Raw genomic sequence first — 20,048 nt, 5'->3', positions numbered from 1 at the left:
ATTTGTGTATCTCAAACCAGCCTCAAATTCTTGACTCTCCTGCTTCAGCCTCATGAGTGCTGATGTCACAAATGTGTTTTAGCATACCTGACATCTTTAGAACTGATTATGGCACTACGATGACAGCCATAATTATGTGTGTGTTCCAGTTATCATTACTCTGCAGGTCATAAGCCATTTCTAACAGTCCACTCTCTCTTACCAGTGTTCTCATTTGCTTTCCCCACCTCTCCCTTCCATCCCCCTTTTAAATCCAGCCTTACATTTTCAACTGTGGCTTTGGTGTCTCTTAAGATTGATAGGATTAAGATGAAAATACTGTATTTTCTATGAACCATCTGAAATTTATATAAACTGTTCACATATGCAAGTCTCGGTAAGAGCTAAAATACCAGTGGCAGGTCCCCTGAGCACTGTGCTGCACAGCGCAAGCCAGAAACTCAAAGCATATGTTTACTCTCTAACATGACAGAATGTGTTGTAATTAATATTATTAATTAACCTATTTACTTATTATAGATGATAATATACCATCTACCATTAATGTATAAGTACTTAAATATTTATAACAATTAGGATGTTCCTATCAACAAGTTAGGGCAAATTCTGAGTTGGCTAATTCCTTGCAGACCCAATTATAGCAGAAGCACGTGAACTCTGAAAATGTAAAGTAATGTAAACATGAATGGAGTGGGCAGTCACCCACCACACTCAGGAGAGCACAAAGGCTCGTGCTGATCTTAAAGGCAGGAACATCTTCCATGACATTAACAGCTCTTACACATGTACCTCGTTCAAACGTGGTCTTCTCTACTTCAATCTGCCCTCCATCAGATGGATACAGATAGTAATTTTCCCCTGAGATTTGGATGGGTACATCGCCCATATTGTATCCTCGGAACTAGAAGAGAACACATCATGACTGAGTGTGGAACTAAAATTGACAATAATCAGCTTACTACGGTTAGCCAACTACCATTTCCATAGGCTTAAATTTTTAAAATTAAACAATTATATCTGATACCTTGTAGGCTCAGAAGCCCAAATCCATTTTATTATTAATTTTCTTTATTGTTAGAGACACCCTGCTTCAGTGTCCGTGAGGCTGGGATTACAGTTGTATGCCACTATGCCCAGACTCTCTAGAAATTTCTAATGTATTATAATTAGCAGGATTTTAAAAAGTTTATGATTAGGGCTTGAGAAATTACTCAGCAGTTAAGACCTGTTGCTACTCTTGCAGAGGACTGAAGTTGAGTTCCCAGTGCCCATATACTTCCTATAACTTCAATTCCATGGGGGATCTATTGCCTTCTTCTGGCCCCTGTGGGTACTCACACACATAAATAAAAATAAATAAGTCTTTTAAAACAGTCTGTTATTAATACTCATCTGAGCGTTTATAACCTAGTCCAAATGAAATCATGCTCTATCATCAAACTGACATGAGGAGAGATCAAGTTCACTAATTTTTTTTTCAAAGTGAAGTAAAATACTGACACTTGATTCTTTAGGAGGGCATATGTAAAGGACATTTTTAAGCATTAGATGTTGCTACTACAGCTGCAGGGGATTCAGATGCATCTTCAAACTCTAGAGTAACTGGGCTGGAGTTATAGCTGAAAAGACTAGACCAGGACATTTCTCTCCAGTTTTTTCCTGACTGTTTTTTTCTCATAAATAGACATCTGAGAGAGAATTAGTAAAGAGGGGGTTTAACCAAAGCATGTAGACCAGAAATGTGGCACCCGGTATCTATGTATACTCAGCAAATCTAGTCTGCTGAGTTGATCTGTGCAGCTGTCTATTTATGTTTTTAATGTTTAAAATGTTAAGTCTTTGGGACAAACTTCCATCTTTACAGCCCCCGGCAATCCAATTTCATGATAGGAAAAGCAGGCCTGAGGGTGTTCTCATTTTGGTGTTTAGTTATACAGAAGAGTCTTGATTCTAGATAGAAATAGAAATTCAAGTCTAGTCCCTAGATAGTAGAAAAAACCTTGTTTTCCTCAAACTGTTACAAGTATCCCAAAGAATTTTCAGAGTTGCTTTACCGGGTAAACTATCTCAGGTTCGGGAAGTGGGACAGACTCCTCGATCGTTTCCGGGATCTTCACTGGCTCTTCCTTAGGTTTCTCCTTGGATGGAGGTTTTTTCTTCACAGCCTTAGGCTCTTCTTTCTCTACCTTATCCTTGCCTTTCTTTTTACCAACTTCTTTCCCTTTCTTCTCTGCTTTCTTTTCCTCCCTCAGACGCTCCTCTTCTGCTAACCTCTCCTGTTCTTCCTTCCATGCCTGCAGACATATCAAACAGGGATTTTGAAAAAGATCAAATGGGAGTTGCATTTGGGTTAATTTTGGAGGAAATTTAGTATGATGTTTCTAAGTGTTATTTCTGACATTTTGGAACATTGAGCCAAGAACCTTGTGGTTATCTTTGTCCCTTTCTCACTCCCAAGTTCTATATGCTCGCCCTGTCTATCTCCTTGGAGACATCTCTTCCATTCTGTTTCTTCTCCAACTTTCTGGTATAAGTTACACTGTTCTGATTTTTATTGTCTTTAGCTTGGACCACGGCAGCAGCCTCTCCAGTGGTCCGTCTGCTTTCCTTCAGTTCTCAGTTTATATCCTAAATATAATTGATCAGCAGAAAGGTGGACTACCCAGAGGAGCATTCCCAGCTCAGGATATTTCAAAAAGTATGGACAAAATACATTTTTTAAAAAAGTTGTGAGTTTTCAAGCATGTTGGTAAATACTTGCAATTTCATCACTTGGGAGGCTGAGGGAGGGGATTAAGACAGTGTGGCTACATAGTCTTGAATAAAACAAGTTATGAGTTGATATTAGTTCACAAACAAAAGTTGCAAAACACAAGGAACTAAGCCACTTTGAATAAAATCTGAGCAAAAACTTTGAAAGCATATCTGTGAAGATTACTGACAAGGGACTTATGAAATAAGAGTCATAAAACAAGTCTAGGTGCTTAAAATGAACTATCAAAAGTAAGAAAGTAGGGGGCATAAAAATGCCAAGGTGAGCTCAATAGTCCTTTTGGAATTAAGGCACAGCTTTTGAAAAGACAGTATTTGGACAGACACTGGCTGAGCCATTTTTAGAACTGTGATAGACATTGATCCCAGTATTCACAAAGGTCAATAAATCGAAGCAGAAAATAACAGTGGTGTGCTGATCCCAGCTTATACTAATTTAATGAGTTTACTGATAAATCTCTGGGAATTTTATGAGATAGTTGCTAAGCAAAACCACCATCTAAAAGGTCATATAAGTACAATGTTCAAAACAAAGGCAACAATTGCTCAAAATGCACTGATTTGTAATTATTGTATTAGATTTCATTATTATCTATGCTATATATTAGAAACATACTATATAGTAGCATACAGATCCACACTGCTCCCAGCTCAGTTTTTCACAATGCCACATTGGTAGCTTGAAATCAGTTACCGCTGGAGTATTTACATTACAGATATCAGCAAATGTTACAGCGTGGAGACTGATTGACTATTGATTAAATGCGCTAAAAAAACATCAATGGGTAGAATGTTAGAAATAAGGATTCAACTTAAGTGCCTTTAACCACTACAATGCCATTAGAGTAAATGAGAAAATAGTCTTTTAGCATTCAAATTCTCTTTCTTGATTCTGAAAAATTGCTCTGGTTATTGACAAATAAATGGAATATCCCCTTTTGTTGTTTCATGTTTGTCTCATTAACATACATGAAAATGTCAATCAGTATTAATAGTGGAATTATACTTGTTACTTGTAACCATAGGCTGTGTAAGGAAATGATAACTTAGTAAACATCCATGAAAGCATATATGAAGTATTAATTTGCTAAGTGGACTTTGCAATGAAGATTACTATAAGATTTGTTATTATTTAATAAATTAATTAATAATTTTGCCACCAGTGAGATTTACTGGAAAGTTATTTGTGTACATATATGCACACTTTTTTTTTTTTGCTAGAGATCGACTGCTAAATGCTTACCAGCCGATCACAGAGTGTTTTCAAGGCAGCTAAAGAGAAAAGATAAGCTGTCTACAAAGGAATGTAAAATGTGATAGTTTATGAACATCTATGATGTCAGCAAAGAAAAGGGAGACTGATGTCTTGAGAATCCTGTGTGGAAATGAGAAACTCAACCAAAAATTGTATAAATAAAAAGCTATGTTTAATGAATAGGGGCAAAATGAAGCCATTTTCAGATAAGTAACAACTGACTTTAATAGAAACTGTAATATTATGATATAATAAGAACCAGATATTTGGTCTTCATTCCTGGATCCTGGCACAGAGCTCTCAAATCCCCTGGAATTTCATGAGTGATAGGACTGTCTTTTGTTCTAATGAGGCAACTCTTGGCAAACTCTTAGATAGTTTCAGAATGGGGTAGAAGCTGGTCATCAGAAAGATCAAACCCCAGTTAGAAGCTGGGAACTTTTGGAGCCTTCCCCCTCCCCTCCCTACAACCTTCAAGGATGAGAGAGGAGCAGCAGATGGATTTAATAATTCATCATACTTACATGATGAAAAAATCCACAAAAACTCCTAAACCACACAATTTGGAGAAATTCTGCATTGGTAAGTGCATCCACGTTCTGGGAAGGTGACGCAGCACAGGGGCAGAAGTCCCAAACCAGAGCAAACCTACACTTACCATAAACAAGCAAACAGAACACCTCCGTACATTTGTGCACGAGTGCTTGTGTACGCTGGAACTTAACAAACTTTGACCTTTCTTATTCCAGGAACTAAAGAGATAGCACAGGAAAATAATCTTGAATGATCCCAGAAGCACATATTACTTTTGTATTTGAGAGTTCAAATATAAATATGTGAACAAAATCAAACATTTTCAACAAAGGTAAGGAGAAAACCACTGTGAGCCAGTTACTATCCCAGGTTGTGGTTTTGTGAAAATAATGAGATATAAATTCTCTTGAAGACTTGTCACATGACAGCTGTGAACACCCAGATCCTTTCATGGAGGCATCAGTCATCTCTGAGGTTTTAGTCAAAAAGATCGTTTTGTGTGATGAGCGCAAACCCTCTGTCTCAGGATAACTTTGGACTTTTGATTGATCTGTGATGTTTGTCTTTTCTTGGATTACCTTGAGAGAGCCTTCTAAAACGAAAGGGATCTTCTCTTTCTCTTTCTCCTTTTCTTGTTCTGGTACCTCTGTTTTGCTGACTACTTTGCTACCTAGAATCAGAGGAAACCAAACTTCTAAGCAACTCTGGAGAGGGAGCTATCACAGAAAGAATGAGTCTCTGGGCTAGCGGGGACTTCAAAGGCTACCAGCACCAGCTCCTCATGTATTTACCTCTAAATTCTCTCTTGCCATCTCCAGAGCTACACCTGAGTGGTGCAGAGCCTTCGGTGATGGCGTCTCACAACACATTCACAGTGCCTTGACATGTCTGAATCCCTCTCCCTAAAATACTCGCCTCATTAGTCTTAGGTTAGTAGTCCCAAACCACAGGAACACACCTAATGTTCCCTCCCACACTGAGGTCCTTCCTTGTCAGGGTTGTCATTCTGTCTTCCAAACATTCTGACATCTTTTCTGACAGGAGCAGACTCAAGGCAATACCTGCCAGGTACATTCCAAGCTGAAGTAACCAGGTTATGGCTCTCTGCAACACCTAGATCTTGAGTGTTTTGTTTGCTCAGTAGCATTAAAGAGGTGGTCAACACTTTCCCTGCCAGTAGGTAAGTACACAGCTGGCCCTCCTTTTATGTCTTAGACAGCTCCACTTATGACACTAAGAACTTGGTGAAGTCTTGTTGGGCTCCCATTGGAAGAAGCTTAGTTACTAATAATATAGCCATTTTGCAGGATACCAAACTATTCCTTATCAGTGTGATTTAGGTTTTACTTTCAAGTCAGGCCATATACAAACTCCTCTGGTAACAAAAAGAGGCTGCAAAATTTTTAGAAGTTTCATAGCTTGGTCTCCTTATGAGATTATCATAAATAATATTACTAGCAGAGAGAGTTTCTTTTCTACAGACTGTGAAATAGTATACTTTCTAGAGGAACTCTGTATTTCACTTCTTAATCAAGTATCCTCATTAAAAATTACCTGCTCTCTGTTACCTTCTTTTCTCTTCCCTAATGGGCCCAAAGTTCTAGAAATTACCCAAGGCTTAGAGATGAACAAAATCAAAGATATGCACTGATCTAAGATCTGGTCAGGTCCATGCCATAGGCATCTGTGAAACTCTCCCCACTTCCCTGTAGACTCCTACCTCCAGGTGGTCTTTGGATGGTTTTCTTGCTGTTTGAAGAAGGTTCTTGATTTAGTCTTGCTGTTAGACTCTATGATTATTCTGTTGACACTAACTAGCTCTGACTACCTCACGCACTGTCAACAAATTTAGATGGTGGAACCCATTGATTCTATCAGTAAGGACATTGGCATTTCCCTAACTCATCCTGTTTGAACTGTATATGGGACTGTGACAAACATTCCTATGTCTGACTCAGGTTACAACGCCATCACATTTGAAATGCAGCTGTTCCATTTATTAGAGAAAGTGAAGACTCGGGCATTTGGGGGCAACCCTTTCTAGTCTTGGAATGTTCAGGTTTGACATTAAGATCAGAGAATGCCTTGAGGCCTTATTCTATGAATAAATGCACTGGTTACTTACTTTTAGATTTTTTGAGGGCAAGAGCCTTGCTAGAAGAAATTTTGGCAGCAGACATTTTCATTTCTAGCTCAATCTTGGCCCTGTTGACTTCTTCCGCCATTTTGGCTTCCTGATATTTCGCTTCTTCCTCTGTGACCCAGTCTTGAATGGATGTTGCAATGAGTTCTAAATAATTCCTAGATGAGACAAAGATGAGAGGATGGGACATGGGTGTCCTCACTAAAGCCTGTGAGCACACAGGTGCTGTCAGTGTGAATGAACCCTTCAACAATTCGGAACTGCCCAGATGACAAAGGGGTCAGAGGTAGATCTTGACTGAGCATCTGAAATATGCCCACTTCTCTTCACAGATAAAGATATGAGGACAGTGAGGCCTTTCCATTCAAGTGAAGGAGTAAAGGCTTTTTGGAAAAGTGTACTTTTTAAATTTATGTGTATGTATGGGTTGATGTATGCAGAGTGCCCTTTGAGGCCAGAAGAGAACATCAGATCTTCTGGAACTGAAGTTACAGATGGTTGGGAGCCTCCTGACATGGGTGCTGGAAACAGAATTCTGCTCATCTGGAAGGACAGTGGAGGCTTTTAACCACTCAGCCATCTCTCCAGCACCAATGACTAATGACCTTGATTAACACCAAGAGAGTCAGTGACAGTTGAAGAAATAATCACTGTCAACACAGATTATTGGAATGTGATACAGTAATTCAACCTCTTTTTAGGGTGAGTTTACAGCACATTAGAAATCCTTTTCATTGGTCACCAGCCACTACAGTCACTTCATTAACACCCCCCTTGTCTTGCTATAAAGCTTACTGGTCTTGGGGGCATCTACCTTGTAAAACCAGTTCCCTAAGCTGCTCACACATTCATGCTATTTCCAGGAAGCTGCTGCTTACTAAGAGTGAGTCATTGCTGTTTCCAAGTCTATTCAAACTATTTGTACTGATGACAGTATCTTTAAATTAAGTATTTATGGATGTCTAAAGAGTGCCCCCCTCTGCAAGGAAATAAATTGAAACATTTAGGTCTGACAGTAAATACTATTTTAAGATTACATGAAAGTAAGCCTTAACAATTGAAAAGATAAATATAGATGAATAGAATACTCAGGATGCACCAGAATTTTAATTTTTGTTCTTTTTCTTCTGTGTCTGCGTGTGCATGTGTGTGGTGTGTTTAGGACACGGCACACAGGTGGAGGCCAGAGGATAACTTGTAGGAATCAGTTCTCTTCATCTATCATTAGGTCCTGGGGAATTGAAGTAAATCAAATCAAGTCATCAGACAGGCAACTGCCTTCACCTGAAGAACCACTTTGTAGACCTTTGATTATTTCTAAAGATATACAATAGGAATTGTGGGTTATGAATTAGGGCACTTGACACCTTCATTTAGGAAGTACCAGCCGTTTCCAACTCTATGTGTCTCTAAGCAAATGCCTTATAGTGTACCCAGGTTGCCACATCAAAGCTGGCATTTTAGCTGATGGTTACGTTACACTTCCAGTTGAATAAGTAAAATCCTGAAATGACTGTTATTTTCTTATGATTTATAACCATTTTAAAGAATACTATATTTATAACAGCTTCAAAATCTGTTCTCCTTTCTCCTTCCCTGTCATTGTTCTGGCCTAATTCACTCATTTCTTCTTAGGATTGCTGCAAGAGCCTCTACCTAGTCTTTCTGTTCTACCCTCGTACATCTAAAATTTACTCTCAAATCATCAAATAGACTGAGCCTTTTCATTTGTAAGTTAGATGATCTTATTCTTTGATTTAGTACCATTCAATGAGTATTTCAAATTAAGAAGTAAAGTTCTTGAGAGCTGAGGAGACGGCTCTGTTAGTAATGCACGTGCTGTGCACGCACAGGGAACTGTGGTTGATCTCCAGAACTCATGCAAAAAAGCCAAGTGTGGAGACAGAGACACCTACAATCCCAGTCCAGAGAGTCATCTTTGTGATCCCAGAGAGGCATCCGAGGGAGGTGACTATTGGGTGTCCCAACAGCCAGTGAGTGCCCATCATCCAGACCAGTGAAAGGCCCAGTCTCAACAAATGGAACAACCAAACGACCAAAGAACCAATAAATATCAGGTGCATGGTACCCGAGGAAAGGTGCCTAAGGAATGATACCCCTGGTTGCCCTCTGGCCTCCACATGCACAGGAATTCAAATACATGGAAATTTGCATTCCCCATTCATTCAGATGAACATGCACACACACAAAAAGAAAAAAAGAACAGAATTCTTCCTAGTGTTTGGCAACAAGGGGATATAGGCTCAGACAAAGCCAGAGCAGTATTCAGAAGAGGATGAACAAACAATGCTTCATGGACTTTATGACCCATAGATATTTGGTGAATTTATTACTCCCAAGTGTATTCTAGTCATATTTTAAAAAGTAAAGATGCCAACATTGGATACAAATATAAGGGTCAAGGAAATTTAGCTTATAGTTTAAATTATAAATGTAAAGAACTGTACTTCTTCTCATTAAAAACTGTCATTTTACAAGTAGAAACAATATTTCTAGATAATTTCAAAATAGGAATATGTGGTGGTTTGAGAATGAATGGGAGACCAACCCCTAGCTCCCATCCGGCCCAGAGGTGAGTGACTGGGTTCATACCCAGGGAGGCCTGCCCCTAGGTCCCATCCCAGGGCCCCAGCCGTTCCTGGGGAACACCCGCCCAATTCGGCCCCAGTTGCTGGCCAGCGGGCACGGTTCCTGCGGGAAGGTTCTCCTTCTCCAAGACCTCCCAGCAGACCCTGCAATCTACATGCCCCCCCCCCCCGCCGCCCTGCCACTTTCTGAAACTTGGAGACCAACCCCCAGCTCCCATCCAGCCCAGAGCTCTCATCTAACTCAGAGAGCTCCCATTGGGCCCAGAGAGCTCCCCCACAGAAAAAGAGAGAGCTCTTATTGGAGAAAGAGCCATCATTGGACCAAGAGTAAACTCAGGAGACAGGGAATCTGCCAGCCCTGATTAGACCAAGAGTGGCTTTCTGAGAAGTAGAATCTGCCACTTTTCATTGGACCAAGAGAGGCTTCCTGAACCGTAGAATCTGTCATCTCTGACTGGACCAAGAGCCATGATAAGACCAAGAACGAATCCGTGAGTCACAGAATCAACTAGCTTGGGTTGACCAAGAGCAGCTCGCTGAGACACAGAAGCTGCCTGCTCCAATCAGACCAAGAGCTAAGATTGGAACCAGAGGGACCCCCTGAGACACAGACACAACAAACACAGAGTGGACCAACAGCAACTCGCTCAGACACAGGCACCTCTTATACCTATTAAAGGAGGAGATGGGCAGACGTCAAGGTAGAAGTACATACAACAACATAAAGAGCAATACAGAACCACCAGAACCTAGCCTTCCTCCAACAGCAAGACCTGAACATCACAAGGTGGAAGAAGCAGAAGAAAGCAACCTTAAGAATAGCATCATAAAAAAAAAAGAATAGCATCATGAAGATGCTAGAGGCCTTTCAAGAAAAAATGAAAAATGAAATTGAGGAAAAGATAAAAAAAGTGGAGGAAATCAATAAAGAAAATGAGAAAAAGTCAAACAAAAAATGGGAAGAAATCTATAAAGAACTAGAGGAAAAGACAAATAAAAAAGTGGAAGAAAGCAATAAATCCCTTAAAGAAAACCATGAAAAAACAATGAAACAGGTGAGAGAAACAGTTCAAGACCTGAAAAGGGAAATAGAAACAATGAAGAAGACACAAACAGAGGGAATGCTGGAAATAGAAAATCTGAGTAAACAAACAGGAAACACAGATGCAAGCATAACCAACAGAATACAAGAGAGGGAAGAGAGGATCTCTGGTGTAGAGGATACAATAGAGGAAATGGATTCGTCAGTCAGAGAAAATACCAAAGCCAAAAGAGTCATAACAAAATGTCCAAGAAATCTGGGACACCATGAAAAGACCAAACCTAAGAATAATAGGGATAGAGGAAGGAGAAGAATTCCAGCTCAAAGGCACAGAAAATATATTCAACAAGATCATAGAAGAAAACTTTCCCAACTTAAAGAAGGAAATGCCTATGAAGATACAAGAAGCCTATAGAACACCAAACAGACTAGACCCCCACAAAAGTCCCCTTGCCACAATAATTAAACAACTGAATGTACAGAATAAAGAAATAATATTAAGAGCAGCAAAGGAAAAAGGCCAAGTGACTTATAAAGGCAAACCCATCAGAATAACACCCGATTTCTCAATGGAAACTTGGAAAGACAGAAGGACTTGGACAGATGCAATGCAGATGCTAAGAGACCATGGATGCCAGCATAGACTAATATACCCAGAAAAACTTTCAATCATCATAGATGGAGTGAACAAGACATTCCAAGACAAAACCAGATTTAAACAATATTTATCCACAAACCCAGCCCTACAGAAAGCACTAGAAGAGAAAGAATGGTCCCCATGGGCTTATAGATGTGAATGCTTAGTCACCAGGGAGTGGAATTGTTTGAGAAGGATTAGGAGGCATGGCCTTGTTGGAGGAAGTATGTTACTGGGAATGGGCAGCATTGAGGTTTCAAAAGCCCATGTCAGGCCCAGTCTCTCTCTGTCTGTTGCCTGTGGATCAAGATGTAAAGTTCTCAACTCCAGTGTCATGCCTGTACCTCCTGCCATGATGGTCATGGACTAACCCTCTAAAATTATAAGCAAGCCCCCAATTAAATACTTCCTTTTATAAGTTGCCTTGTCATGGTGTCTCATCACAGCAATACAACTCTAACTAAGACAGCTTGTTAGGAGAAAAAATACTGCATTTATGTTTTTAGCATTGTAGTGAAATGGTATTAGTACTTAGTAACTCCAGATGTCATACAAAATAATTAATGCATGATTTAAATGAGCAAGTATAATTTCTAAAAGTGTGTAAATCAAATTACATCTTTTAAAAAGCATACCCTAAGAAGTATCTAAGAAAATTTCATCTACCAAGAAGAAAGGGATTAATACTAAGACAAATATATTTGTAGAATTAAATAGTTAGAATAAAAGCACATTATTAATGAAAATAAAAGCACACGGTGGACATGTGACAGCTCTGAGGGGAAAGGGATCCTGGCAGTCAGGAGCCAAGAAATGCCACAAAGTCACACCACACAACAAGCCTTACATGAGAGATTTATTGGGAAAGACACAAGACAGTGGCTGCCTCTGCTCCAGAGAGAAGCAGCAAAGAACTAAAGTAGGAGTCAGGCTTTATATAGAGTTTCTTGGGGGTGGGGGAGGTGCTTTCCAGGGTGGCTGGGGACTGGTGGGACTTTGTGGCTTGATCTTGGGCTTTTTTTTCTTGTAGGGTGGAGCTTGGCCACCTGCATCTGGCGAGGCTGGAAATGGCCATTACTGTAGTTTGGGGAACGAGATGGACATATGTGGACCTCAAAGGGCTTACACACAGATTAGATTCTTTGTAATAGCCCTAAAACTGTCAATGCTAATTCATACTAAAACCCCTTAAGAGTCAGACTCTTGGACTAAAAATCCAGGCTATTATTTGAAAGGATGCAACCATAAAACAAAATGGCATAGAAGAATGTCAGGGTAGCAGATGGGTAGAAGTTTAGAAGCTCTCATTTCTGGTGACTTTTGTGGATAACTGTCCTATGCCTGAAGTGCTGACCAAAGAGAGTTTTTGCTACAGGGCAAAGTGTCCCTTTATTAGCTTAACCTAATTTCAAACTAATGTAGCCCTATACAATATGGACATTTTATCCATATTGTTAAAAGTTACAGTCAACTAAGAATGATACATCTGAGAACACAGATTTAAAAATGAAGTTCTAAGGCTGGGCAGTGGTGGCACATGCCTTTAAGCCCCATACTTGGGAGGCAGAGCTAGGTGTATCTCTGTGAGTTCGAGGCCAGCCTGGTCTACAGAGCAAGATCCAGGACAGGCATCAAAACTACACAGAGAAACTCTGTCTCGGAAAAAAAATAAAGTTCTATACACATACCCTGCTTGTAAGAAAAGAAAGAACACACAAATTCATTATTTTAAAGACAGACATTACTATATCCCTTTAAGAAATGATTATTTACTGTGAGCAGACTCTTTTTAAATGTATGGCTATATATTACTAGTCATAAGGAAAATGTAAATTACCCAAATTTAATGATGAATTAGAAAGCCTGAATAGAGGATTTATTTAGAAAGAACTTAAAACTTATGCAATTTCTATGCTCATCTTCTATGAATTTTAGGATTGTTTATGTGTTTTATATAAAATGACACTTTATATACAAAATGACACCATATTTTTATATTTATTTGTTTAATTTTATGTGTGTGTGAGTATATGTATATACACTACATACATGCAGGATCCTACAGAGGTCAGAAGAGGGTATTGGCTTCCCCGGAACTAGAGTTATGAATAGTTAAAAGCTACCATGTGGGTGCCAGGAACTGAACCTGGGTCCCCCTGCAAGAGCAACAAGTGCTCTTAACCTTAACCACTGTGCTCTCTCTCAAGCTCCAACACTATAATTTTGATAGGACTAAAGTAAGTCTGTAACTCATTTTCCGTAGCAAGGATATTTTAACAATTAATTCTTCCAACCCAGGACTACAGAATATCTTTTTTACTCATCTGGGTTTTATAGTTTCAGTGTATAGATATTTCACTCCTTACTTATATTTATTTTAATCTTATTGGTGTTATTAAAAGGGTTTGCTGTCTTATATTCTTTCCTAGATGCTCTTTGTCAATGTATCAAAACACAACTAACTTCTATGTGCTTTGTATCTTAAAATGTTTCTAAATTCATTAGCATCTCTAACAGCAGGTGTGTGTGTGCACGTGTGTGGTCTTTAAGGTTTTCCATTCATAAGATTATGTCATCTGGCTGGGCAGTGGTGGTGCACGCCTTTAATCCCAGCACTAGGCAGAGGCAGGCAGATCTCTGTGAGTTCGAGGCCAGCCTGGGCTACAGAGTGAGTTCCAGGAAAGGCGCAAAGCTACACAGAGAAACCCTGTCTCAGAAAAAAAACCCAAAAAACAAAAAACAAAAAAACAAAAAACCCAAAACAAAGATTACATCATCTGTAAACAGAATAAATTGCTTTTTCCCTGTCTGATTTGGGTGTCCTCTGTTTCTCTCCTTTGCCAGTTTGCTCTGGCTAGCACTTCCAGCATTGGTTCAAAGAGTGTGAAATTGTTTATCACTTAAAAGTTTTTTTGTTTAATGACTATATTGTCTAAGGAAGGTATAAACATCTCTTATGTCTTCAGTTGCCATTTTCATGGAGTACACGTTTCTGTCCCTTCACATTAAGTCTGTAAATGTAAAGTGGACTGTTTATAGGAACACGTAGTGATTTTATCCATCTACTCCATGCCTCTTGAATGGATAACCAATCCCTTTATATTTAGTATTGATATGAAAGGGTTAACTATCGTTATTTTATGCATTTTTTCTCAGAAGTTCTTCCTTCATTTCTGTTGCCAGGAGTTTGTGAACTCTTCTGCTTTGCTAACTGCTTACCTTTTTTGTGTGTTTTCTGTTATTTTTAGGTTTTGTTTTCTGGTTAATATAAAGCTCACTCAAAATATCCTCCATGTGCAAAAAAGTATTTTAAGTTGACAAAAGCCTTACCTTGGTCACATATTAAATTTTTCTTTTCCATTATCTACATTTGTGTTACTGATGTCACTACATACTTCTATAGAGTTTAACCATTAATTAGTTTTTGTAAGGATAGTTGTTATTATTAATGAATTTGTCTTTTAACTTTGAGACAAGGTCTTGCTAGGTAGACCAGGCTTCCCAGGAACTCAAGACAATCCTCCTGACTCAACCTCTCAAGAACTGGGGTTACAGGCATAAGCCACCATGCCCAACTTTTAAAATCTAATTTTAAAATTATAAAAATAAAATAGAAGATCTTCAGGGTCTAGTGACTATAACAGACTTTGGATCAGTACTTAAACATCTCTCCAGGTGTAGCTGATTTATTTTCAAGTTGTACCAACCATCAAAAAAATATATATTTCAATCTTACACAAAGTCTTTCAAAACATAAAAAGTGGAAATAAACAGGGAAACTATCCTCAGTTACCTTATAAGAATTCTATAACCTGTATATCAAAGTAAAATAAGAACATTTAAAGGGAAAACAGCTGAATCTTGCTCACTTCAAAGCTACAGATTTCCTAGGCAGTCCATTACCAAAGAGACACAGTGCACAGAGTTCTGCATAGATATGAGAATCCCTTAACACTAGAACAGTTGCTGGCAAAATTCAGCAGTTTCACCAATTAAAGGAAAAATATGAGTATCTGCCGTGTCAGAGGAAAGTAGTAACATTTTTTAAAATTATTATTTATTTATTTTTTATTTTTAATTTTTTTAAAATTTTATTTTACAATACAATTCAGTTCTACATATCAGCCACGGATTCCCTTGTTCTCCCCCCTCCCGCCCCCCTCCCCTTCCCCCCAGCCCACCCCCCATTCCCACCTCCTCCAGGGCAAAGCCTCCCCCGAGGACTGAGATCAACCTGGTTAAAGGCTAGGCTCACAACCAAAAAATATAAGTAGTAACATTTTTAACCTGATAAGGGATAGTTACAAAAATTAAACTATTTCCTTTATCCCATGTAGCAATATAAAGAATGCTCTCTCAGAGTTTCACAGGAGGGAATGCTCTCAGAGTTACACTGGAGGGAATGCTCTCTCAGAGTTACACTGGAGGGAATGCTCTCTCAGAGTTACACTGGAGGGAATGCTCTCTCAGAGTTACACTGGGGGAATGCTCTCTGAGTCACGCTGGAGGTCTAGTAATCAAGTAATGCCAGGAAAGAAAGACATGAAACATAAATATAGGCATTTAAAAACAAGGAACACTACAGATTAATACTTCAAATACACCTACTGCACACCTGAATTCAATCATCTTATAACCTTCAAATGAAAGTGTCTATGGCAGTCTGTCCCCCAGTTGTTCCTCAGACCCATTTCTTTTCTCTTTGTTTTCCTTGGGATTATATCTTTGTTATACATACAGTAAGTACTGAGTGCACATTAAATGGCATTGAGATAACAAGATGTCCTGGCTATTAGTAAGGAGAGAGAGAGAGCCACATTCTACGGGAACAAACAAATGAAAAGTCGAAATAGAACAAACAAAAACCTACTGAGAATGAAAAAGAACCAGTGACTCTTAGATCTCCATTTTCTGGGAACTTGCCTACTTCTTGTGCTAGTTTCTGTTGCTCTACCCTTTAATCTTTCCCAGACCAATTAGAGTTGAGAAAAAAATCAAACTGTTTTGTAGTTACTACTTTAATGTCTCAGAGCCCATCTTGCTACAATTGAAATGAATAGAAAATGCTTTAATAGCATCTCCATTCAATTCCGTGAGGGCAAGAGTGATGCTCACTCTTGATGGTAAAGTGTCAATACCTCTCACAGTGCATAGCACATAGTACACATTGGTTTGAGGAGCTAAATTAAATCTATAGCACTATATATATGCTTTCATATATATATGTGGTTTGAGTTGAACCACAAAGGCTGGAGTTAAAACCTAAGAGGCTAACTCAGCCACTGTTTAATTAATGAAATTATCAATGTCACCTGAATCCGACGTTAGAGTGAAGAGCAATATTCCAGTATTCACAGTGCAGACGCTGCATATTCATTGGGTTATGAAAAACCAGAAGTAAAGAATTGTCCTGTGTATGGTAGTAAGAGTCAACACAGCGATATTGCTGATGGGCTTCCTGAAGAACCTGAAGATAAAATAATTGTATTGTTCAGTTGTTTTATCCCCAGGAGAAGAGCCTACTGCTGGAGCAACATGTCTGTCCCCCACTTCCCGCTGCTCATTTCTACATCGTTGGCCAACTTTGAGTTTCCTGTGGATTCATTCCTAATTACCAAAAAATAAGATCATAAAATACAGTGCATTTTTTATGAGCCTTTCAATAACTCATATAGAAAAACGAATAGTAGCTTCCAAGGGTGGAGATACTTGCTAAGTGTTCTCCACAGGTGTTAGTAGATGGCAATCAGTCGGCTATCCCCCAACCCCCTACTTTTTGGTTGTTTTGAGACAGATTTCTACGTGTAGCCCAGGCTGTCCTGAAACTTACTCTATAGACTGGTTGAACTCAGAAATCCTCCTGCCTCTGCCTCCCGAGTGCTGGGATTAAAGGCTTGTCCCACCACCGCCCGGCTAATCAGTCAGTTCTTTATCTAATAGGCCTCTTTGCCTCCATATAGATCACTTCATTTTTAGCATCATTAAATATTGCAGGCAAAGCAAGCATCATAAACGAGGCTGTGCATGACCTCCAAGTTCACAACCCGACACCCCATCTCCTAGTGTGATAATATTTGGAGGTCTTTGGGAACGTTATGAAAGTGGAGTTCCCATGATAGGATTTGGGTCCTTATCATCTGAGACACCGGCGCTTTCTTGCCTCTTTCTCTGCCATGGATAACTCACCATGTGCAAGCCAGGAAGCAAGCCCTCACCAGGAACCAAGCGCACTTGGAGTTTGTTCTCCTACTTCCTAAGCTCCGAGATGATACGCTTGCGTTATTTAAGCTACCTAGCCTGAAGTATTTTTTTTTATGACAGCCTGAGTAGACGAAGGAAATAGCGAACATTTTTTTTTCCTGTTTCTAAATATCAGGTTTCATTTGCCAGTACGATAAGGGACTTTCCAAGAACAGGGTTTGTAGATTCTGGTGCCGGAGTTCAGGCCAGCTACCTTCCAGCTCTGACTTACCTCTCCCTCACAGTGTACCCTCCGTGTATAACTATGTTATAGTGAAATGAGGTGAGTGGTCTTTCTGACAGGTGCCAATCCGATTTGCCTTCCTCCTTTGCCTTGTTTTAAAATATAACCCCCTCAGCTTGCACTGCATTGACAGCCACTGGCAGAGGGCAGCAAGGCATAGCTGCTTGGTCCTTCTTCCTTCTCAACGTCAGTCAACCATAGGACATTGCCCACAGGAACAGGAAGTGGACAACAGCGGGCTTTTGTTTGCGTTTTCAATACCAATCTGCTGCAGGCAGCGTTGTGTGCTCTGCCGTGAGGATGATCTCAGGGAACTGCTAGCATGTCAGGAAAGAGTTGTTACAGTTTTGCCTTCATTTCTATACTGGTAATAGATAAATAGATAAATAATCCATTTATTCCCCAGTCTAGTCCCCTGTATGAGTGTCTTGATGGAGTGTCATGTAAATAGTTACTTCTGTTTTCTGAGTCACTACCCATTTCTTACCTATTGTTCTTGAAAGGCAAATACCTCTGAGACAATAAACCCAGGAAACAAATGTTTGCTTATAGTGAACATACGCCCCTCCTCCTGTTGGATCAGGGAGCTCTGCCATCCTTGCTGGCTGTTGGGAAAGATCACCAGAGCCGTGACTGACTTTCAGTCAGCATTTGAAAAGTGTTCACATTACCTTTCCTTTTTACAAATTGGTGTTTGCCTTCTACATGTTGATATTGTTGGTCTCATGTAGTTCATGAGTGAGTGAGTGTGGGGATGCTGCTGTGACTCAGTGTGGAGTGTTTGCCTAACATAAGCAAGGGGGTTGATCACCAGCAACACAACCAACCAACCACCACCACCACCACCACCACCACCACCACCACCACCACCACCACGGCCATACCAATCGGCAAAAAACGGGAATAAGTGCCAGCACTGTTCCAGGAACACACAAATGAACTTGATGGACAAAACTTTCTTCTGCAATTGGATTAAGGTTACTACAGGTCACTTGGAGTTCTCATCAGTGGATGAAATATTTGAATTATAGGGAAGATCAGAGTGAGAATCAAAGCAGTCTGATACTTAGAAAGATGTTTTAATAGAAGGTGAGTACTGTGGTCAATTAAAACTGACATAGTTAGACCTTACAAGGTACCCCTGTAACCTTGTAGAAGTGGGCAATCTTCTACCAGACTATTGTCTGTGCCCTGCGGCAGCAGAAAAGAGGGTGGCAGCCCACAGAAGGTGGGTCAAGGGGTTGAGGAACAGAGGACCCTAGCCACTAGGGAAGGAGGAGTGCACTGGAGAGAAACCAGAAATTATGTAAATGTCTAAATCGCAAACACAAGTCACAAATGCGGGCCACATATGTAATTCTAAATTTTATGGCTGCTACATTTTAAAAGCTGAGGCAGGTAAAAATCAATGGCAAGGGTGTATTTTGTTTCACTCAGTATATGAAATGTTATCATTTCAACATGTAGTAGATATAAAAATTATGAACGAGATATATCATTATTTCATGCCAAGTCTTTGAAACCCGGTGTGTTTGGCCCGTATAGCTACACACACAGTGCCGTGTGCCTGTCTTCTTTCCTGCTGAATTACTCTTTTTTCTGTGGAGAACCATTTTTCTTTACCACTGATTGGGGTTGGGAAATTGCTATTCTTTTCAGAACATGGCTCTGTGGATTCTTCTGGCTTTAAAAATATGTGGGATGTAAATCTGATCAAAATGAGACTCAAATTAGACAAATCATACAGAGCACAGGTTTTATACAACTTAAAACCAGCATGTGTTTCCTTACTGTTTCTCATAGCAGTTAAAAGCATGTTTGGGGATGGGGGAGCAAATTTTCTTTCTTAGTTCTTTTTTTCCTGTTTCTCAATTAGCGACAGACTTTTGGTCACGGTGCCTCAATTCCTACGATTTAACAGTTTCTGTGTCATAGGCTTATTCAGAGGAATACACTTATACACAGCAGCTGTGGCCTAGCACCCAGCACTTAGCACAGCAACTGTCGGCCATCACAGCTACCACTGACCTGCTCATCCAAACAGAAAACACCATGGAACATAATGAAGTCTAAACAGAAAGGAAAGGCACCATAGGAGGAATAATGGTGTTGCTTCCTGGTAAAGCCCAGCTTTTTTTTTTTCTAGCAAACACTCAAAACAATCTTCAAGGAAACAGCCTCTCTTTGAAAGTATACTTTCAACCGTTTGGGGGATTTCCTGGGAGTTCATGGCTCGGTGCGGGAACAAACTCATTTTATAGCCGAAGTCAATGGGAATACTGAGTTGAGCTCGATTTGAGAGAGTGACCCAGAAGTGAACTGTTCATGGTTATAGCCCAGCTCTCCAGACCTATCCGCACGCGTCTCCTGGAGAATCACAGCCCATAAATACCTGAAGCAGGACTTTGGGCTGAAAATGTTCAGTAAAGCTCCAGTCCGTTAAACTGCGCTGCTGTGTTTTCTTTATGTCCTCCAGATTAGCTTCCACCACCATCTTCTTGGGTTTCTTAAAAAAAAAAAAAAAAAAAAAATCCACTGGAACACAATTTCAGCTCTAATTTGTGAGCTTCCA

General features: G+C 39.7%; 1 protein-coding gene across 1 annotated transcript in view; it reads right to left on the bottom strand.

Annotated features, from left to right (window-relative positions):
• The window catches only part of Spag17 (sperm associated antigen 17), a 234,269-nt gene that overhangs the window by 85,614 nt on the left and 128,607 nt on the right, over positions 1–20,048 (bottom strand). Inside the window, exons 17-22 of the mRNA XM_052731519.1 lie at positions 19,869–19,982; positions 16,305–16,459; positions 6,687–6,862; positions 5,140–5,231; positions 2,055–2,294; positions 790–901 (exon numbers count right to left, since the gene is read on the bottom strand). Coding sequence (XP_052587479.1) covers positions 790–901; positions 2,055–2,294; positions 5,140–5,231; positions 6,687–6,862; positions 16,305–16,459; positions 19,869–19,982 — 889 coding nt within the window. The remainder of the gene's footprint in view (positions 1–789; positions 902–2,054; positions 2,295–5,139; positions 5,232–6,686; positions 6,863–16,304; positions 16,460–19,868; positions 19,983–20,048) is intronic.

Source organism: Peromyscus californicus, unplaced genomic scaffold (genome assembly GCF_007827085.1).
Source record: "Peromyscus californicus insignis strain IS unplaced genomic scaffold, ASM782708v3 Scaffold_9__1_contigs__length_137607984, whole genome shotgun sequence".
NCBI classification, from domain to species: Eukaryota; Metazoa; Chordata; class Mammalia; order Rodentia; family Cricetidae; genus Peromyscus; species Peromyscus californicus.
The sequence above is the reverse complement of the archived record's forward strand: the minus strand, read 5'-3'. Positions and strand labels throughout refer to the sequence as shown.